This window comes from Hyla sarda, chromosome 10 (assembly GCF_029499605.1).
Source record: "Hyla sarda isolate aHylSar1 chromosome 10, aHylSar1.hap1, whole genome shotgun sequence".
NCBI lineage: Eukaryota > Metazoa > Chordata > Amphibia > Anura > Hylidae > Hyla > Hyla sarda.
The window spans coordinates 129,743,575-129,767,277 of record NC_079198.1 but is presented as its reverse complement, the minus strand read 5'-3'; the positions used below and the strand labels follow the sequence as shown (position 1 = coordinate 129,767,277).

General features: G+C 43.1%; 1 protein-coding gene across 1 annotated transcript in view; it reads right to left on the bottom strand.

Annotated features, from left to right (window-relative positions):
* Positions 1 to 23,703, bottom strand: part of MASP2 (MBL associated serine protease 2) — a 64,191-nt gene that overhangs the window by 1,069 nt on the left and 39,419 nt on the right. Inside the window, exons 7-11 of the mRNA XM_056541756.1 lie at positions 23,165 to 23,312; positions 18,820 to 18,938; positions 13,718 to 13,796; positions 10,762 to 10,896; positions 1,233 to 1,310 (exon numbers count right to left, since the gene is read on the bottom strand). Coding sequence (XP_056397731.1) covers positions 1,233 to 1,310; positions 10,762 to 10,896; positions 13,718 to 13,796; positions 18,820 to 18,938; positions 23,165 to 23,312 — 559 coding nt within the window. The remainder of the gene's footprint in view (positions 1 to 1,232; positions 1,311 to 10,761; positions 10,897 to 13,717; positions 13,797 to 18,819; positions 18,939 to 23,164; positions 23,313 to 23,703) is intronic.

Genomic DNA, 23,703 nt, shown 5'->3' with positions numbered 1-23,703 from the left:
GCGTCGCGACTGCAGCTGCTGCTCCAAGCCTTCTAAACCGGATGTTCAAAAAGGCTGGGGCACGGGAGTACCCCTTCAAATGGTAAATGGACAAGATGTAGAACTGGACCTTATAACTTTCATAACTGTTACACTTGAAGAAGTATTCACGGTTGTTTTTTTTGCCCATATCATCACTCATCACCACTAGTCCTACAGCATTATCTGCATTAATGTGTTTTATTACTGTAACTGGGTCATGTGGTCACCAGTCTGACCCACAGTGTTCAATGTGTCAAAGGAAGTGGTCAGTTCGGGATCAGCTGACTTCCTGTGAACTACAGGATGACACCATAACCTATTAAATGCCACCTGGCAGCTCATAGACCCCCATCCCCTTCCAGCTCTAGATGTATACTGCTGCTGCTGCTATTTCTATGAGATCAGGATATATAGTAGTTATACACCTCCCCTCCAGCTCTATCTGTATACTACTGCCATCTCTATGGGATCAGGATATATAGTAGTTATACACCTCCCCTCCAGCTCTATCTGTATACTGCTGCTATCGCCATGAGATCAGAATATATGTAAGTTATGCACCTCCCTACAGCACCCTCAAAGCACTCCTTTTTCACATGTAAAAAAAAAAAAGTCAAAAAAAAAATTAGAAAAACAAAAAAGCCCTATTCACAATATATGTGAATATATAATAACTTCACAATAACTTTCTGGCACCGTGTGATTTAAAAAAGTTGTTTTCCACTGGAGTACCCCTTTAAAGGGGTACTCCGCTGCCCAGAGTTTGGAACAAACTGTTCTGAACACTGTAGCCGACGCTGGGAGCTTGTGACATCATAGCCCCGCCCCTCATGATGTCACACCCCCGCCTCTTCAATGCAAGTCTATGGGCTGTCATGCCCCCTTCCATAGACTTGCATTGAGGGGGCAGGGCGTAACGTCACAAGCTCCCGGCTCCAGCGTTCGGAACAGTTTGTTCCAAACGTTGAGCAGCGGAGTACCCCTTTAATGCTTCGGTTGCTACTTTTGAAATTAACTCATATCGGCAATGACAACCGCTCAGCCAATCACTAAGTGAGGCGGTACAATGCTGGTGATTGGCAGAGCGGGCAGTCAGTTGGTCGGTTGCCCAGTGTATACCAGACAAGAAACATGAGAGGGTCTTTCATTGCAGAATATCTGTAGCTCATCAGACACTGAGCTGCTGGTTATTTGTCGTTTTTTTTACATACCAGGAATGCAGGTCGGGAGCAATATGCTACCATTCATGATGTCTTCCCAGTGTCCTCCTTCTCCACAACGGTATCGTGCTGGGGAAAAAGAATCATACAAAAATTTTGGTTAATTTCTATGTGTGCAGTGAGTTTTGGAGGCGGAGCCGTGTGCTGGCGTGACTGTGACGCGCTGCTCCGCCTCCAAAACTCACTGCACACATAGGGCTGCTGCCGGAAAGCCTTGTGTGTATGGTGAGCGAGGGATATGCAGTGTATTTCCCACTGCTGCTGCAGATTTTGTGCAGCGTAAAATACACTGCGTATATGCCAAATGGTAACGTGCCCTTAAAAGGGGTACTCCCGAGGAAAACTTTTTTTTTTTTTTTTTTTTAAATCAACTGGTGCCAGAAAGTTAAATCGATTTGTAAATCACTTCTATTAAAACATCTTAATCCTTCCAGTACTTTTTAGGGGCTGTATACTAAAGAGAAATCCAAAAAAGAAATGCATTTCCTCTGATGTCATGACCACAGTGCTCTCTGCTGTCCATTTTAGCAACTGTCCAGACCAGGAGAAAATCCCCATAGCAAACCTCTGCTGCTCTGGACAGTTCCTAAAATGGACAGCAGAGGTCAGCATAGAGCACTGTGGTCATGACATCAGAGGAAATGCATTTCTTTTTTGGATTTCTCTTTAGTATACAGCCCCTAAAAAGTACTGGAAGGATTAAGAATTTTTATAGAAGTGATTTACAAATTGGTTTAACTTTGTGGCACCAGTTGATAAAAAAAAAAAAAGTTTTCCACGGGAGTACCCCTTTAAGAGAACCTGTGTGAGTGGTCCATATTAGAACCGTGTCCATTTCATGGGGTTTTGCTTATTCTTGACCGAAGCCATGTTATTTGCACTGTCCTTGACATGATGATCCAGGGTTTTCTTTTTTTTTTTGTCCCCTTATTAACCCCTCTTAAAGAAGTATCATGTACCAAGTCACAAAAAAAAAATTATATCATGTGAAAGTGCATGAGCTCACCATTCTGACAATCTGCTCTTCATGTATCTCACCCTCTCCCTTCTCCTGTAATCCCCTCTGAAAGATCAGTACTTCCTGGTCCATGGAGGTCCCTGACTTCCTGTCTCCCATAATGCCTTTGAGTTCATCACAGAAGCAGCCCAGCCTAGACTAGTGCTTCCTAACCAGGGGGCCTTCAGCTGTTGTGAAACTACAACTCCCAGCATGCCTGGGAGTTTTAGTTTTGCAACAGCTGGAGGCACCCTGGTTGGGATACACTGACCTAGACACTGATCACTTTCCTAACAGCAGGCTCAGTGTTTCCCCTCCCCCTGCTTCTATTCTCAGGACATCGTTCTTTCAGACTGACCTGCTGTCAGATTGTGATCAGTGCAGGGGAGAGCAGGGATCTCCCCCTCTGCTTCTTCTCAGGACATCGTTCTTGTTCTTATAAACACTGAGCTGGCTGTCAGATGCTTCCCTGCCGAGGAGATGAAGACGCTTGCTCAGCTCACTGGAGCTACTATGATTGGCTGAAGCTGCACATGGGAGGTGCCCTGGCCATGCACAGAGCGTGGCTGAGCTGCAGGCAGCACACAGAACTATGGAAAATTGTGACATCACGGCCCCCAGAATAATGCAGCTCAATGGGGGGTCGCAAGTCATCAGAACAGGGAGCTGCTGAACTTCCTCTCTGAACAAAGAAGCTAGAAAAACTGGTTTTACATACAAGATGGGTAAAGTCAGTGATTTACAAAGTGATAGAACTTTTGCTTCTGCTTTAAAACACAATAATTTTTCTACATGAGACTTCTCCTTTAAGGACACAGCCCATTTTGGCCTTAAAAGGGTACTCCAGTGGAACACAATTTCTTTTTAAATCAATATTTGAAATATTAAACAGATTTGTAAATTACTTCTATATAAAAATCTTAACCCTTCCAGTACTTATCAGCTGCTGTATGCTCCAGAGGAAGTTGTATTGTTCTTTCCAGAATGACCACAGTGCTCTCTGCTGACACCTCTGTCCATGTCAGGAACTGGTTAGAGTACAAGCAAATCTCCATAGCAAACGTCTCCTGCTCTGGAAAGTTCCTGACATGGACAGAGGTACACCACTTCCTCTGTAGTATTCAGCAGCTGATAAGTACTGGAAGGGTTAAGATTTTTATTTAGAAGTAATTTACAAATCTGTTTACCTTTCTGGCATCAGTTGATTTGATTTTTTTTTCCACTGGAGTACCCCTTTAAGGACAAAGCCAGTTTAATTTTAGTGTTTTCGTTTTTTCCTCCTCGCCTTTTAAAATCCATAACGTTTTACATTTTTCATCCACAGGCCCATATGGGGGCTCATTTGTCGGGTGACCAATTGTACCTTGTAATGACACCTTTTATTATACCATAATATTTACAGTGCAGCAAAAAAAATATTATTTTGTGGGGAAATTGAAAAGAAAACCACAATTGTGCAACTTCTGGAAGGTTTTGTTTTATGCAGTGCACTTAATGGTAAAACCGATATGTTCTCTTTATTCTGTGGGTCAATACGATGCAAATGATACCCATGGGTACACGCTTTACTATTGTACTACTTTTAATGCTTTTTTTTTTTTAGTAAAATGGGAAAAAGGGGTGTTTAATTTTTTTTCACTTTTTTTCACATTTACTTTACACTTTTTATGTTCCCGTAGGGGACCATCTATAACAATCATCAGATTGCAGATATTGATCAATGCAATGCATAGGCATAGCACTGATCAGCATTATCATCGAGTTTCTTCTCTGATCTGCTGGAAGGCTGACCCTGGGATGACGGCCGAAGCAGGTGAGGAGACCTCCGTCTGCCATCTTGGATGATCGGATCTCTGCTGCAGTGACGTGGGCAATCCAATCATCAATTAGAACACCTGTATTGATCACAGTATCTGAGGGGTTAATGGCAGACATCAGCGTGATTGCTGATGTCCACCATTACAAGCCGTATGTATGTATGATGTGCATGTATGATGCGTGTGTATGCATACTGTATGTATGATTTGTTGGTATGTATGGTGTATGTATGATTTGTGTGCGTGTATGATGTGTATGTAATGTATGATGTGGGAGGGGGCAACGGATGTAAGTATGATATGTGTATGTATGATTTGTTGGTATGTATGATGTGTGTGTATTCATGATGTGTGCATTTAATGTATGATGTGGGGGAGCGACGGGTGTAAGTAGGCTGTGTGTGTATGTATGTATGATGCATGTATTATGTGAGAATGTATGTGTGAGGTTTGTATGTATGATTTGTGTATGTATGTGTGATGTGTATATGTGTACCTTAAAAGCGCTACTACTACTACCACCTAAAGGGGGCTTCTTCTACTATTACCTAGGGGGGCTGCTACTACTATACATGGGGAGCTGCAACTATATACTGGGGCTGCAACTTTATAAAGGAGGACTACAATCTACAATGGGACCTACCTAGAGTGAGTAACCCCTACTTATAGGAGGCTGCAACTGCCTGTAGGGAGTAAATATCTACATATATCTACACAGGGACCTACCTACAGGTGGTACCTACCTACTCGGGGCACCAACGCAATGGGGGGAGACCATGTGAAGGGATCTACTTAATGGGGGGGCCTAACTACTCCTTTCCCAATCCACTTATCTACCCACTCTACTGTGTGAGACACCAAGGGGTTATTATTACTGTATGGAGCACTATAGATGCGGACCCTAAAATGTTTGGCAGGTTCTGTGGAGACGAGTTGATGATGGAAGTAATCGTCATGCCGGTCTGGGCCGGATGGAGAAGAAAAAGGAAAGTGAACGACTCCGATCACAGAAAACCACACGGGAAGTAACTGTATGTTATCAATTATACGGTCTGTAGAGTCTATGTAAAGCTGGGGTCACCCCTATATGGGCACAGTATGGGGGGGGGATTTTAGTCTGTGTATAGTGGTTTTATTCAGTATCAGTATAGTAATATTATCCCATCATTATATGGTGGTAATAGTAGTGGTCATATTGTGGCAGTATTATTTGTCCCTTAGTGGTGTTATTGGTAATACTGGTCTGTGTATAGTGGTTTTATTCAGTATCAGTATGGCAATATTATCTCATCCATATATGGGGATACAGTGGTCCCACAAGTTACAATATCAATTGTTGACCATGTTGAGACCAGAACTCTATGGAAACCTGGTAATTGGTTCTGAAGCCACCAAAATGTCATCCAAAAATAGGAAAAAAGTGAGGATTAAAGAAAAATAAGTAGATACTAATATAGATAAAGCAAATCCTTACATATAAAAGTAAGAAAGATCTGCTGGGGGCTGTAATAACTGTCTATGTAGAGGACAGGAGCTTCTTCAGGGTCCTGTACAGAACACAGTGTCCTAAAAAAAAGTGTCCTAAAAAGTGAAATGGAGCCGCTTACTTGGTGTCCAAAGGAGCAGCTAACTGTGGCATGAGTAGTACAGAACATGTAGTACCTCCCTGTACTGTAGGGGGCGCTACCAGACACCAGTCAGTGCATGCACTTCAGTAATACAGGTAAAGAGTACAGAACATGTAATACCTCCCTGTATACGGGAGCAGCCGGTTTTCGCCCCTCCCAACCGGATCCAGCAACCGTACACTACAAACGTAGTGTGAAAGCACCCTAATACAGGTAAATAGTAGTACAGAACATGTAATACCTCTATGTACTGTAGGGGGCGCTACCAGACACCAGTCAATGCATACACTTCAGTAATACAGGTAAAGAGTACAGAACATGTAATACTTCCCTGTACTGTAGAGGGCGCTACCAGACACCAGTCAGTGCATACACTTCAGTAATACAGGTAAAGAGTAGTACAGAACATGTACTACCTCCCTGTACTGTAGGGGGCGCTACCAGACACCAGTCAATGCATACACTTCAGTAATACAGGTAAAGAGTACAGAACATGTAATACTTCCCTGTACTGTAGGAGGTGCTACCAGACACCAGTCAGTGCATACACTTCAGGAGTACAGGAGTTTTACCAGATCTAGACTGTCTGTACATTGTATGTTGAATCTGGTTTATAGTTACACTGGTCCAGAAAAGACCGATGTATGTTGAAACTATTGTATGTTGAGGCCATTTTAAGTTGAGGGATCACTGTAATGGTAGTGGTCATGGTGTGGTGCAATCATTTGTCCCTTGTATAGTGTATTTTATTTAATAACTGTATGATGGTATTAGTTACTTCAGTAGTACTACGTCTTCCTGATGTGGATGCATTATTTTATGTGAAAATCCTGCGTGCACCCCTGGTGTATCACTATTCTCTCACATTCACAGGCCCGCGGGGAGATGTACAATATTCTGCTTGGCCAGGTGCTTCCACATTATGTCAGTGATGGGGAGGGTGGAACAAAATGCACCTTTGCCTGTGTAGACAAAAATCCTTGCACCATTGTCCTTATGGGGTTAAATGGGAGGAAACCCATCGGGATGTGAAGTGATATAGAGTGTGTTGGCAGATCAGAACCATTCGGCCCATCTAGTCTGCCCAATATTCTGAATACTATCAATAGTCCTTATCCCTATCTTATATGAAGGATACCATTATGCCTATCCCTATCTTATATGAAGGATACCATTATGCCTATCCCTATCTTATATGAAGGATAGCCTTATGCCTATCCCTATCTTATATGAAGGATAGCATTATGCCTATCTCTATCTTATATGAAGGATACCATTATGCCTATCCCTATCTTATATGAAGGATAGCCTTATGCCTATCCCTATCTTATATGAAGGATAGCCTTATACCTATCTCTATCTTATATGAAGGATACCATTATGCCTATCCATATCTTATATGAAGGATAGCCTTATGCCTATCCCTATCTTATATGAAGGATAGCCTTATACCTATCTCTATCTTATATGAAGGATAGCCTTATGCCTATCCCTATCTTATATGAAGGATAGCCTTATACCTATCCCTATCTTATATGAAGAATAGCCTTATGCCTATCCCTATCTTATATGAAGGATAGCCTTATGCCTATCCCTATCTTATATGAAGGATACCATTATGCCTATCCATATCTTATGTGAAGGAAAGTCTTATACCTATCCCTATCTTATATGAATGATAGCCTTATACCTATCCCTATCTTATATGAAGGATAACCTTATACCTATCTATATCTTATATGAAGGATAGCTTTATACCTATCCCTATCTTATATGAAGGATAACCTTATACGAAGGATAGCCTTATGTATATCCCTATCTTAAATGAAGGATAGCCTTACACCTATCTCTATCTTATATTAAGGATACCATTATACCTATCTCTATCTTATATGAAGGATAGCCTTATGCCTATCCCTATCTTATATGAAGGATAGCCTTATGCATCCATATATCTTTATGGCAGAGCTTAAATGGGTAGTCCCATGCCCCAGCATTCTGAACATTTTGTTCAGAATGCTTGGAGCGGACGGCCGTGATCGTGACCTCACGGTCACGCCCCTCGTGATGTCACACCCCACCGCCTCCATTCATGTCTATGGGAGGGGGCGTGACGCCCCCTCCCATAGACATGAATGGAGGGGGTGTGGCATGACGTCACAATCATGGCCACCCGCTCCAAGCGTTCTGAACAAAATGTTTAGAATGCTGGGACATGGGAGTACCCCTTTAACCTCTTAAGGACTCAGGGTGTACATGTACGCCCTGAGTCCGCTCCCTTTCTATAACGCGGGGCCACTATCTACTGATTGTGGTGCAGCGCGCTATTAACCCTTTATATGTGGCGTTCAAAGTTGATCACCTCGTCTAAAGTGAAAGTAAACTACTCCCGGCTAGCTCAGTGGGCTGTTCGGGACCACCGCGGTGAAATCGCAGCGTCCTGAACAGCTGGAGCAATCAAGGACGGTCCCTACCTTCCTCCTGTGTGTCCTATGGCAGAATGACTGCTCAGTGCCTGAGATCCTGGCATGAGAGTCAAGTGGCTGAGTCATTGAACAATGTTGGATAACAATGATCAATGTAAAAGATCAGTGTGTGCAGTGTTATAGGTCCCTATGGGAGCTATAACACTGCAAAAAAAAAAGTGAATAAAGATCATTTAACCCCTTCCCAAATAAAAGTTTGAATCGTCCCCCTTTTCCCATAAAAAAAAAAAACTGTGTAAATAAAAATACATATATATGTGGTATTGCTGCGTGCGTAAATGTCCAAACTATAACAATATATCATTAATTAAACCGCACTGTCAATGGCGTACGCGCAAAAAAAATTCCAAAGTCCAAAATAGCGCATTTTTGTTCACTTTTTAAATCATGAAAAAATTAATAAAAAGCAATCAATAAGTCCTATCTGCAAAAATGGTACCGCTAAAAGAATTCAGATCACGGAGCAAACGTGGAAAAATAACAAAGTTATAGGGGTCAGAAGATGACATTTTTAAACGTATAAATTTTCCTGCATGTAGTTATGATTTTTTCCAGAAGTGCGACAAAATCAAATCTATATAAGTAGGGGATCATTTTAATCATATGGACCTACAGAATAATGATAAGGTGTCATTTTTAAAAATTTACTGCGTAGAAATGGAAGCTCCCAAACGTTGCAAAATGGCGTTTTTTCTTCAATTTTGTCGCACAATTTTTTTTTCCATTTTGCCGTACATTTTTTGGTAAAATTACATCTCATTACAAAGTAGAATTGGTGGCACAAAAATTAGCAATGATATGGAATTTTAGGTGCAAAATTTAAAGATTTTTTTAAAGGTAAGAAGGAAAAAACGAAAGTGCAAAAATGTAAAAACCCTTAAAGGGGTACTCCGCCCCTAGTAGGGATCGACTGATATCGTTTTTTTAGGGCCGATACCGATAATCGGTGGAGGTTAGGGCCGATAACTTATACCGATATTCCGGTATAAGTTATCGGCTATTTAACCCCCCGCGACACCGCTGCAGATCATTGATTTAAAGCGGGCGCTTTAAATCAATGCACTGCAGTGGCTTTTGCGGTGCCATAGGCCGCCGCCACCACCCGCTTCTCTCCCCCTACCTGTCAGGGTGCTCCGGGCCATCCATCCTTCCTGTAGTGTCCGGCGGCATTCCGGGTGGAGGGTGAACCGGTCCGGGCTGTCCTTCTTCTCCGGCGGTCATCTTCTCCACTCCGGGCAGGCTCCGGCCTAGTACGCTGCATAGACGCCGCTGCGCATTGACGCCCGTGCGCAGCGACGCACCTGACGTCACGGCGTAGCGGCATCTATGCAGCGTACTAGGCCGGAGCCTGCCCGGAGTGGAGAAGATGACCGCCGGAGAAGAAGGACAGCCCGGACCGGTTCACCCTTCACCCGGAATGCCCCCGGACACTACAGGAACGATGGATGGCCCGGACCACCCCCATTACGGGTAAGTTTAAAAAAAAAATTTATTGACTGGGAGGGTGGGGGAGGGGCCTGACCGGTATAGCGGTATGGGCAAAAATCCATCACGGTGGGGGATGCGACGCGGTGCGGTGGGTCGGGGGGGCGGTCGCGTTGCGGGGGGTCGGGGGGCCGTGCGGGGGGCATTATCGGCTTATCGGCAAGGTAATTGCCGATACCGATAATGGCCAAAATCGTGATTATCGGCTGATAATATCGGCCATACCGATAATCGGTCGATCCCTAGCCCCTAAACATAGGATAGGGGATAAGATGTCAGATCGCCGCGGTCCCGCTGCTGGGGACCCCGGGGATCGCTACTGCAGCATCCCGCAATCATTACTGCACAGAGCGAGATCGCTTTGCACGTAATGACGGGCGATACATCGTTATGTTATGGCTCCGCCCCTCGTGACGTCACGGCCCGCCCCGCCAATACAAGTCTATGGGAGGGGGCGTGGCGGTCATCACGCCCCCTACTGTAGACTTGCATTAAGGGGACGGGCCGTGATGTCATGAGGGGCGGAGCCATGACGTCGCGCTGCTCCGGCCCCTGTATCGCCTGTCATTATGCACAGAGCGAACTCGCTCTGTGCAGTAATGATGGTGGGGTGCCGCAGTGGCGATCCCAGGGGTCCCCAGCAGCGGGACCGTGGCGATCTAACATCTTATCCCCTATCCTTTGGATAGGGGATAAGATGCCAGGGGCGGAGTACCCCTTTAAGAGTCGTTAAGGGGTTAAGATAGTTGAACGGCTCTCCCATAGAGATATATATAGAGGGGGCTCGGTGGCTCTGGGGGAGGGTCGAGGCTCCATATAGGAGATCGCTGGGAGCCTGAGCGGTTGGATCGGGGAGATAAGTTTTTTTTGTACTTCTAGGACTTCTTCTTAATCCTTTCCTGGTAAGTTTTATCCGGCACCAGTTTGTGACAGGAATGGGTTCTGGGCTCAGTATTTTATGTTGTGCGAATCAATTCTGTAATATCAAACATTAGGTGATATTTCTGTACTGTATTATTTTTGCCATCTTCTACGTCTGCTCTGCCTCTCTTTTAGGTCGTCTTCATATACACAATACCTTTACATACTTATGGTAAATTGTCTTACCTTTACTTTCTTTCATTTTGTAAAAAGGTTCGGCACATTGGTACAGGATTTCTGCATTGTACGTTGTTATTTCACTTTCGTTTTCAAATGTGAAATTTCCATTTTCGAGATGGTTCGGTGGGCCGCAGTCTACAACTGGTCATAGGATAACGTTACAGTGAATTTGTGGTCAATCTGTTCTTATATATAAAAACTTTTGTCTTTAAAGGGGTTTTCCAAGCTGAAATGAATTATCTGGGATTGGGATCTTGGTGTTCAGTCCCCCATCAATCATTTGAACAAGCAGGAAGAAGCATCCAGCTGTGCGCTTCTCCCTGCTCGTTCTAATGATTTGTGGGGTCCCATTACTGAGATCCTGACAGATAAAAACTTTTAACATGTCAAAAGTTTTTCTTAAATAACAGGGACACCCTCCTTGATGATATATCAGTTCTTAAAGGGGTACACCGCCCCTAGATATGTTGTCCCCTATCCAAAAGATAGGGGATAAGATGTCTGATCACGGCGGGTGTATCTGCTGGGACCCCTGCCATATCCGTCCCTGCGCTGCTGCCTTCTTGAACACGGAAGCCTGGGCCTTCCGTGACGTGACGCAATGCCCCCTTAAAGGGGTACTCCAGTGGAAAACATTTTTTTTAAATCAACTAGTGCCAGAAAGTTAAACAGATTTTTAAATGACTTCTATTAAAAAAATCTTTATCCTTCCAGTACTTTTTAGCAGTTGTATGCTACAGAGGAAATTCTTTTCTTTTTGAATTTCTTTTTTGTCTTGTCCACAGTGCTCTCTGCTGACACCTGATGCCCGTATCAGGAACTGTCCAGAGCAGGAGAAAATCCCCATTGCAAACCTATGCTTCTCTGGACAGTTCCTTACACAGACAGAGGTGTCAGCAGAGAGCACTGTGGACAAGACAAAAAAGAAATTCAAAAAGAAAAGAATTTCCTCTGTAACATACAGCTGCTAAAAAGAACCGGAAGGGTAATGATTTTTTAATAGAAGTACCGTATATGCCGGCGTATAAGTTAAAATATAGAGTTTGGGATACACTCGCCATAAAAGACTACCCCTCCTACCACGATGTACGGTACCTTGTAGTTCCCCCCACATTAGGTAGGCATCATGTTCCCCCACATTAGGTAGGCAGTATAGTTCCCCCACATTAGGTAGGCAGTATAGTTCCCCCCACATTAGGGTAGGCAGTATAGTTCCCCCCACATTAAGTTGGCAGTTCCCTCACATTAAGTTGCCAGTTCCCCTACATTAGATTGCCAGCTCCCCCACATTAGGTCGGCAGTTCCCCCACATTAGGTCGGCAGTTCCCCCACAATAGTAGGCAGCTCCCCCACAATAGGTCGGGAATTACCCCACATTAGGTCAGCAGTTACCCCACATTTGTAGGCAGCTCCCCCCACATTAGGTCAGCAGTTCCTCCACAATAGTAGGCAGCTCCCCCACAATAGTAGGCAGCTCCCCCCACATTTGTAGGCAGCTCCCCCCACATTTGTAGGCAGCTCCCCCCACATTTGTAGGCAGCTCCCCCCACATTAGGTCAGAAGTTCCCCCACAATAGTAGGCAGCTCCCCCCACATTAGATTGGCAGCTCCCCCCCAACAGACATACAGCTTCCAGCCATATACAGTGTACGGCTGGAGGCTGTATGTCTGTACTGCTGCCCCCACAGTGTTTCGGTCACCGCTCCTCCGGCCCGGGTCACCATCTACTGCTATGGCCTATGGACCATAGCAGTAGGTGCCGGGATCGGGGAGCGGTGACTGGATCACTTAAGATAGCACAGCCGATCACTCACCAGGCCCCGGTCGGCGCGCGTCCTCCTGGTCCTGCGCTCCTCTGCCTCTATGGCTGTAGGCACGTGACGTCACTGACGTCCCGTGCATACAACCATAGAGACGGAGTACCAGATCGCAGGAGGATCGCAGGAGGACACGCGCTGCCGGGGAATGGTAAGTGACCGGCGGACATCCTTATGTCCCGAAAAGATTTTTTGGGACACAGGGATGTCCGGCATAGGAATACCTATGATTATCTGCCCGGGCCGGCTCCCGTGTGTGGCTGCAGGCAGGGACCAGCCAGAGCAAGTAAAAACTAATACTGTATACTAAAAACCAGAGGGCCTCCAGCTGTTGGGAAACTACAACTCCCAGCATGCCCGGACAGCCTTTGCCGTGCTGGGAGTTGTAGTTTCACAACAGCTGGATGCACCCTGTTTTTTAGTATACAGTATTAGTTTTTACTTGCTCTGGCCGGCCCTCGCCTGCAGCCACATACAGGAGCCGGCCTGGGCAGATAATCATAAGTATTCCTATCCCGGACCTCAATACCCGGCGTATAAGACGACCCTCGACTTTTCAGAAGAAAATTCGGGGTTAAAAAGTCGTCTTATACGCCCTGATATACGGTAATTTACAAATCTGTTTAACTTTCTGGCACCAGTTGATTTAAAAAAAAAATAAAAAATTCTACTGGGGTACTCATGTCTATGGGAGGGGGGCATCGCGGCTAGTACATAGCCGTCGCACCTCCACCCATAGACATGAATGGAGGGGGCGTGGCGTCAGTGGCTGCCAGGCATCTGGCACGGAGCGGAGCACCCGATGACTGTGGTGCCATCACGGGGGTTCGGCCACTGGGAATAGGTAATAACATGTCTAGGAGCGAAGTTCCCCTTTAAAGCTTACACATGGCCCAGCAGGGACTTGACCATGAAGGACTTAGGCCGAGGTCTTCGCTTTCCCATCCAGCAAACTCTGACTCATATTTCCCAAATGATGGCGATAATTATACACTTTTTGCCTCAATCTGGTAAAGAGGAACGGGAGGGATCAGTATAACGCCTGTGCCAGGACCTAAAGGAGCGAGTTGTATCCTGCAGTGTAAACCCAGCGATTATTGGAGCGTTATCAGAGAATGTTCTGGACCAGTGTTAGTAGAACTTACTGACGCATTTTGGCAGTGGTTTATCCCACGTCCCATCACTCCGGCAAACTGCAGTGAACGAGGGTAATATATTCCCATTCTATAGGAGAAAGGAAAATCGTGGTTATTTATCAAATAAAAGATGAAAATCTGTAAACATGACAAATGGGAAAAAATTATCAAAATATTTCGCTTTATGTTTTAAAAATTTTTTTTTAGGATGTTGAGCTTTAACTTTTAATGAAGCAATTTTACTAACTTTCACATTTTTAAGCGTCTGTTTTCAGGAACCAGTTAAAGGGGTACTCCGCGGCTCAGCGTTTGGAACAAACTGTTCCAAATGCTGGAGCCGATGCCGGGAGCTCCTGTTGTCATAGCCCCGCCCCCTCATTATGTCACACCCGCCCCCTCCATGCAAGTCTATGGGAGGGGGCGTGACAGCCGTCACGCCCCCTCCCATAGACTTGCATTTAGGGGGCGGGGTGTGATGTTGTGAGGGGGCGGGGCTATGATGTCACAAACTCCCGGCGTCGGCTCCAGCGTTTGGAACAGTTTTTTCCAAACGCTGAGCCGCGGAGTACCCCTTTAAAGGGGTACTCCGGTGAAAAACTTTTTTGATTTTTTAAATCAACTGGTGCCAGAAAGTTAAACAGATTTGTAAATTACTTCTATTAAAAAATCTTAATCCTTTCAGTACTTATTAGCTGCTGAATACTACAGTGTAAATTCTTTTCCCTTAGAAACACAGAGCTCTCTGCTGAATCACGAGCACAGTGCTCTCTGCTGACATCTCTGTCCATTTTTAGGAACTGTCCAGGGTAAAAGGAAATCCCCATAGAAAACATATGCTGTTCTGGACAGTTCATAAAATGGACAGAGATGTCAGCAGAGAGCACTGTGCTCGTGATGTCAGCAGACAGTTCTGTGTTTCAAAAAGAAAAGAATTTCCGCTGTAGTATTCAGCAGTTAATAAGTACAGGAAGGATTAAGATTTTTTAATAGAAGCAATTTACAAATCTGTTTAACTTTCTGGCACCAGTTGATTAAAAAATAAAAGTTTTTCACCGGAGTACCCCTTTAACCCCTTAAGGACCCGGGCTTTTTCCGTTTTTTCATTTTCAATTTTTCCTCCTTAACTTTAAAAAATCATAACTCTTAAAAATTTTCACCTAAAATTATATATAATGGCTTAATTTTTGCATCACTAATTCTACTTTGTAATGACATTAGTCATTTTACCCAAAAATCTACGGTGAAACGGGAAAAAAAATCAATGTGCGACAAAATTGATAAAAAACACTATTTTGTAAGTTTTGGGGGCTTCTATTTTTACGCAGTACATTTTTTGTCAAAAATGATACCTTATCTTTATTCTGTAGGTCCATACGGTTAAAATGATTCCCTACTTGTATAGGTTTGAATTTGTATCACTTCCGAAAAAAATCATGAATACATGCAGGAAAATTTATACGTTTAAAATGGTCATCTTTTGACCCCTATAACTTTTTTATTTTTCTGTGTTCAGGGCGCTTTGAGGACTCATTTTTTGCGCCGTCATCTGAAGTTTTTAGCGGTACCATTTTTGTTCTGATCAGACTTTTTGATCACTTTTTATTCACTTTTTTGTGGTATAAAAAGTGATCAAAAATGCGCTATTTTGGACTTTGGAATTTTTTTGCGCATACGCCATTGAACGAGCGGTTTAAAAAGCGGTATATTTTTATAAATCGGACATTTCCGCATGCGGCGATACCACATATGTTTATTTTTATTATTATTTACATAATGTTTTTTTTATTTTTGGAAATGCCGGGTGATTTAAACTTTTATTAGGGGAAGGGATAATTGAAAGGGTTAATGATTTTTTTTACACTTTTCTTATGCAATATTTTAGCTCCCATAAGGGGCTATAACATTGCATTTGCTGATCTTTTACACTGATTGATCCATCTCCATAGGAATGGATCAATCAGGGTTTTCGGCGATTGAATGCTCAAGCCTGGATCTCAGGCTTGAAGCATTCATTCGGCGATCGGACAGCACAGGAGAAGGTAAGAAGACCTCCTCCTGTGCTACAGCTGTTCGGGATGCCGCGATTATACCGCAGCGATCCCGAACAGCTCCCTGAGCTAGCCGGGCACTTTTACTTTCGTTTTTAGCGCGCGCGCTATTAGAGGCGGGTCCCGGCTTCACTATGACGCCGGGCCCGCCGCGATATGATGCGGGGTCACCGTGTGACCCCGCGTTATATCGCAGGACCGGGACCCATGACGTATGCATACGTCATGGGTCCTTAAGAGGTTAAGTTCTCAAGTGTGTAAAACTTTTTTACATATATCAACTGGCTCCAGAAAGTTAAACAGATTTGTAAATTACTTCTATTAAAAAATCTTAATCCTTTCAGTACTTATGAGCTTCTGAAGTTAAGGTTGTTCTTTTCTGTCTAAGTGCTCTCTGATGACACCTGTCTCGGGAAACGCCCAGTTTAGAAGAGGTTTGCTATGGGGATTTGCTTCTAAACTGTATATAGTACCAGTATTGTTACCAGGCTTCATTAAAGGGGTACTCTGCCCCTAGACATCTTTTCCCCTATCACCCGGAATTCTAAACAGTGCGTTTCGAATGCTGGGTTCCCGCAGCGGAAGACGTGATGTCACATCCCGCCCCTTCGTAACGTCACACCACGCCCCTCCATTCATATCTATGGGAGGGGGCGTGACAGCCGTCACGCTCCCTCCCATAGACATTGAATGGAGGGGGCGTGGCGTGACATCACGTCTCCCGCCGCAGGAACCCAGTGTTCTAAAACATACTGTTTAGAATACTGTGTGCTGCACGAAGATCGCGGTGGGGGACCCCCTTTAGATAGGGGATAAGATGTCTAGGGGCGGAATACCCCTTTAACTAGCCTCTTTAATGGGTCCATACACTGCACACACAGAAGAGGGGATCCTTCACTCCTATACATCTAGAGCACATTCTCAGAAGCAGCATAGAGGACACTATAGAGCAGTACAAAGCAGTGGAAGCTGTAAACTCAGCACTGTGGTGAAATCTAATACTCCGCATACCTTCCTGAGTTCTTTCCAAAACCTCAATTCTTCCCTCCCCATAGACTTTAATGAACAGCAAAAACCTGATCTCTAGGTGAACTGTTAGGCTAGGTTCACACTACGGAATCTCTGGGCAGAATTTCTGCTGGAGATTTAGCCGGCGGCACTAAGACCGCATGGACTGCATTGCCGTCCTCATTGAGATCTGCTCAGAAATGCATTGCCGTCTATGGGGACGTCAATGCAGTCCGTGCGGTCCTAGTTCCACCGGCTTGATCTCCGGCGGAAATTCTGCCCAAAAATTCCACAGTGTGAACCCAGCCTTAGTCCAGCTGCTCTCTCATTACAGGCAAGAGCTGTTTTCATGAAATGAATGAAACATTTAAGAGGAGGAAAAAAACATAACAAGATAATTAAAAAAATAATACATTTTTATGTTTTTATGTTTTTGTTTTTTTATGTTAATTATTTCTTAACATTTTTTTATCATTAAATTTTTTTTAGGCTGAGATGAAACTTTTTATTTTATTTTTTAGTTTTTGTTATATTAGGTCCAATTTTTGGCTAGATGTGACTTTTTCATCTATTATTTTATTTTTTATTTTTTTCAGTTTTTGTTATATTAGGTCCAATTTTTGGCTAGATGTGACTTTCTCATCTATTATTTAATTTTTTATTTTTTTCAGTTTTTGGGAAACCAGTTAACAAAATAAAAACTGTGGTCACTGTAGTAAAACAAAATACCGCAGCAGCAAATATACTAGTCATAAACTCAGTAATGATAATACCTGTTATATTCTGGTGGTCAGCAGGAGTCGGGGGATGTACTGGACTATTATTACAGCGTGAAACTCATGTCTCCGATCCCTGTGGAGATCATGTGACTATGTGACTACATCAGCATCTAATAGAAGGCAATATACTGAGGCAGCACATGGGGGACATTGTGAAGTGCTGACACCCCAGAGTAGACAATATTTTAGAAAAGTTGTTGCAGAACTTTAAGTGGACCTGTTGTTAAAGGGGTACTCCACTGGAAAAAAAAATAAATGTACTCAATCATCAACTGGTGCCAGAAAGTTAAACAGATTAACAAATTACTTCTATATAAAAAATCTTAATCCTTCCAGTACTTATCAGCTGCTGTATACTACAGAGGAAGTTCTTTTCTTTTTGAATTTCCTTTCTGTCTGACCACAGTGCTCTCTGCTGACACCTCTGTCCATTTTAGGAACTGTCCCAGAGCAGGAGAGGTTTGCTATGAGGATTTGCTGGACAGTTCCTAAAATGGACAGAGGTGTCAGCAGAGAGCACTGTGGAAATTCAAAAAGAAAAGAACTTCCTCTGTAGTATAGAGCAGCTGATAAGTACTGGAAGGATTTAGATTTTTAATAGAAGTCATTTACAAATCTTTAAGCCACTAGAGAGGGAGAGAGCACACTGTGCAGCTAGACATGCAGATATACGATACCGCTGGTGTACACAGGCAGCCTCCGGACCCGATAAGTAACAACGCAGCACCTGCGGGGTGCACACACTAGATAAAGTATCAAACGATACAATGAAAAGAGAGAGCGCGCACTCGCCGCGGGTAAACAGCTGCAGGCCCGAGGTCCGGGATCACCACAGACGGAGACGGTAAGGGGCGCTCAGAGGTTACGCCGGCGGTTTCGGACGTAGGAACGTCCTTCTTCCGGCCTCTATAAAGGCCGGAAGAAGGACGTTCCTACGTCCGAAACAGCCGGCGTAGCCTCTGAGCGCCCCTTACCGTCTCCGTCTATGCCGTGGTGATCCCGGACCTCGGGCCTGCAGCTGTTTACCCGCGGCGAGTGCGCGCTATCTCTTTTCATTGTATCGTTTACAAATCTGTTTAACTTTCTGGCGCCAGTTGATAAAAAAAATTAAGTGTTTTCCAGTGGAGCACCCCTTTAAAGGAAAAACGTATTACATCGCACACTTGTATTCTACCGCAGCAACCAAACATTTCTTGTTGTAAAAATGTTCTCAAAAAACAATAAAAACCATTTAAACCAACCACTCCGGGTACCAAATCGATGAGCCTTGACTTACGTGTTCCAATACATATCCCTTCTGACAGGAAAGCGAGAGGCGATCCTTCACCACGTAGGTTTTCTTCTCAGGTGTAAAATGACCTCTAGGGGGCAGCAGAGGATCGGGACAGGGAAGAGCTATAGATTAAGAAAACAAATCAAACACTATATAACTTTCTCTGCGGTCAGCATTGGATCTGTTCGGGCGCAGGGATAACAGAACGGCTTGTTTGTATTATCCATCACAATCTGATGCTGTAATCTGAATATCTGAACATGTAAATGTAATTACCGGGTTACAATAAACCTTCCTTTTTTGTATTTTTTTTTATTTTATTTTTTTGCCTGACCTTGGATTGGAACAAGCGGGGAACTGAGCCAGATACTTATCATCAATGGCTGTGATTACAGAAAGGCTTAGGAATGAAATCAATTACACTTGGGGGCTGTGAAAACTCCGTCATTGGACATGTTATAGGAAAACCCCTGAAAGTCGCCATAGAGGCCTCGCAGACGTAATCTCCAGAAAATCATAGAAAAGTCTAGGAAACGCCAAAGATTTGTGTCTGAAGTGGAAAGGGACTCGTAATGGGGGGCACTTGTAGTGGCCCCTCATTGGGGTAAGGCATGTGATTACAATTTCGGGTCCCCCTTCTGGTGTATGTTCACACCTATATCTAGAAAGCGATTGTGTAAGAGAATAAAAAAAGAAATCCGGCACAGCCGCCCCTGGTACTTAAAGGGGTTATCCAGGAAAAAACTATTTTTTTTTATACATTAACTGGCTCCAGAAAGTTAAACAGATTTGGAAATGACAATAAAAAATCTTCATCCTTTCAGTACTTATGAGCTGCTGAAGTTGAGTTGTTCTTTTCTATCTAAGTAATCTCTGATGACACGTGTCTCGGGAACTGTCCAGAGTAGAAGCAAATCCCCATAGCAAACCTCTTCTACTCTGTGCAGTTCCCGAGACAAGCAGAGATGTCAGCAGAGAGCACTGTTGCCAAACAGAAAAGAACAACTCAACTTCAGTAGCTGATAATTATTGGAAGGATTAAGATTTTTTAATAGAAGTCATTTACAAATCTGTTTAACTTCCTGGAGCCAGTTGATATATAAAAACATTTTTTTTTCCTGGAATACCCCTTTAAAAGAGTAGGGGATAAGTTTCAGATTGCGGGGGGTTGCCTCCGCCCCCCCCCCCCCCCCCCCCGCGATCTCCTGTATGGGGCCCAGGCAGCCCACGGGAAGGAGGCATGTTGACCACAGCACGAAGCGGCAGCTGACACACCCCTTCAATACATCGCTATGGCAGAGCCGGAGATTGCCGAAGACTATCAGACCCTGCTCCTAGCAGAGGTGAACTGTGCAGGCAGCTATACAGCTACTAGCACAGCTCAGGCTGGGCAGGAGGGATACATTTTGTTTACCCCCTACCCAGCAAGAAACAGAGAGTAAATCAGTGATCTCTATAAATCACTGATTTACTGTAACCCCTTGCTAGCCCTGTAGGGAAAGAGTTAAAGGGGTATTCCAGGAATTTTTTTTAATTTGACTATTCTACAGGGGCTGTAAAGTTACTGTAGATCATAATATAGTGTCTGTACCTCTGTGTGACAGTTTTATTACAATTCTTATGTGATTTTCATCCCACTATTTTTAACAGCATACAAAATGACTGTGGTCTCAGATTTTTCGCAGGTTGCAATGCGGCCGAGACCCGACATCACTAGTCATCTGATGACAGGGAGACTGTCTGCTTCAATGGGTGGAGCGATCGCTTGGTGGGAGAGAGATCAATCTGCAACTAATGCAACAGCTGTAGGCACCCTGATTGAAAACCACAGGTCTTTTGAATGGATGCAGCTCATTTATATTTCAATGGGTGGGGTGGCTGATGTGTGGGAGGGAGGAAAACGGAATTATGGGATTTGTAGGCAAAAGAAGAAAACTCAAACAGGAAATACCAGTTCACAAAAAGCTAGTCACAGTGTTATGATAATCTCACAACATAGCCATTTAGCACCAAGACAAGCGCAGATCCTTCCTAAGCATGTCCATTACTGTCTGCCAGGTAAGTACTAAAATCACCTTATGGTGGATAAACCCTTTAACTAGTACTGTATACAGTGAGCAGAGACGTCCATTTACACCCCTTACCCGCACTCACATTCCTGCTCTAGCCTGTTCCTCCGCCTCTAGTGATTACGTTACTAAAGGTAGGACTACAAAGGAAGATCAAACCATCACCGCCAGGGGGATTCTCAGGATCAAGCAAGGCGCATGCGCCTTGCTTGATCCTGAGGATCCCCCTGGAGGTGTTGGTTTGATTGCTGTACATTGTCTCAGGAGCGGCTGCAGGTTCCCGTCTGCATATTATCCACACGCAGTCGCCATTGTTGTACTTGGCGTAGTACAACCACCGTTATTCCGGTCATAATCATTTCTCGGCATTACGTTTTCACACTATGGAACGCTTTCCTTTTGTTCTACAGACAGGATGAGGGTAGTTTTTCGTGCACCTTTTTCTGATTCGTTGGACTACGACGATGATCGGCGTCTTTTTATTTTCAATAAAATGGTTATCGAGGGCTGAGGGGGAAGGAGACGCTTTTATACCTGCAAAGGGGGGGGGAGCTCCATATTAATGCCTATGGGATTATAAATAGTGATGAGCGACATATCTCATATTCGAATTCAAGATATTTCACGAATATATGGACGAATATTCGCGGTTATTTTCGCATGTGGATAACTATCTACCTATCTTTATTATCTATCTATATTATCTATCTATATTATCTATATATTATCTATCTATATTATCTATCTATATTATCTATCTATATTATCTATCTATCTTATCTATATATTATCTATCTATATTATCTATCTATATTATCTATCTATCTTATCTATCTATATTATCTATATTATCTATCTATATTATCTATCTATATTACCTATTTATATTATCTATCTATATTATCTATATATTATCTATCTATATTATCTATCTATATTATCTATCTATATTATCTATCTATATTATCTATCTATATTACCTATCTATATTACCTATCTATATTACCTATCTATATTACCTATCTATATTACCTATCTATATTATCTATCTATATTATCTATCTATATTACCTATCTATATTATCTATCTATATTATCTATCTATATTATCTATCTATATTACCTATCTATATTATCTATCTATATTATCTATCTATATTATCTATCTATATTATCTATCTATATTACCTATCTATATTACCTATCTATATTATCTATCTACATTATCTATCTATATTATCTATCTATATTACCTATCTATATTATCTATCTATATTATCTATCTATATTACCTATCTATATTATCTATCTATATTATCTATCTATATTACCTATCTATATTATCTATCTATATTACCTATCTATATTACCTATCTATATTACCTATCTATATTACCTATCTATATTATCTATCTATATTATCTATCTATATTACCTATCTATATTACCTATCTATATTACCTATCTGTATTATCTATCTGTATTATCTATCTACATTATCTATCTATCTCCTAATATTCTTTAGTGACGATATTCGCGAATATTCGCATATTCTCATATTTGCAAAAATTTGCTCTCCAGTCCAATACAGTAAATAATATAGGAGGCTTCTTTAGACCACAAGCTGGAAGCGGGGAGGGATGAGATCACTGTGATTTGTTCTGTGGGGAACATTTTTTTTGAATATTCTTAATTGCTAATATATTAATCTATATTCACCATATTTGTGAATATGCGAAATTTGCAATAAATATTTGAATTGCGAATATTCACGCTCAACACTAATTAAAAAAGGCCTAAAAGCTCCTTTTGGTGTAATGTGTAGATCCTTCTAGTGAGTATGGAGTCGTGTGGTCAGTACAGCCTGCATTCTGCGGATTTCCCTTTTCCCTGTAGCTTCCTCAGATTTGCTTCTAATGTTTTATGGAGGAGAAATAAATGTCTTTATAATTAAAGGGGTACTCCGGTGCTTACACATCTTACCTCCTATCCAAAGGATAGGGGATAAGATGCCTGATCGCGGGAGTCCCGCCGCTGGGGACCCCCGGGATCATGCACGCGGCACCCCGTTTGTAATCAGTGCCCGGAGCGTGTTCACTCCGGGTCTGATTACAGTCGACCGCAGGGCCGGCGAGGTGTGACATCATGCCTCCGCCCCCATGTGACATCACGCTCCGCCACTCAATGCAAGCTGACGGGAGGGGGCGTGATAGCTATAAGATGTGTAGGCACCGGAGAACCCCTTTAAAGGTCATGAATAATACAGGATTGGCTCTGACCTACGGTCGTATATTGTAGTTTCCATCCCGTGTGATGTCCTGATCCGTCCGTCGTAAATATGATGTCCACCTTTCTGCTTCTTGTGTCTATGTCAGAAGGTAAGTTGGAACCACAGAGAGGAGGGTGGTCTTTTCCACCGGCTGTGATCTGAAAGACAAAAGCAGTGATCAGTCCCTCTGTATACTGGAGGCCATAGAGCGGTGGGCAGGGGCCCTGCTAGGACCTAAAAAGAACTTACAGAACACTATTGTGGACACTCCCCTCATCAGTATTCTCCCCCTGGATATTACTTTATCATTAAACCTGTATCCATTGATCCATTATCCCTGCCCCCAAATACTTTCTATATAATAGCATAAAAAACAGAAGGTGTCGGCAGATAAGAACCATTCGGCCCATCTAGTCTGCCCAATAATCTAAATACTATGAATAGTCCCTGGCCCTATCTTATATGAAGCATAGCCTTATACCTATCCCTATCTTATATGAAGGATAGTCTTATACCTATCTCTATCTTATATGAAGGATAGCCTTATAC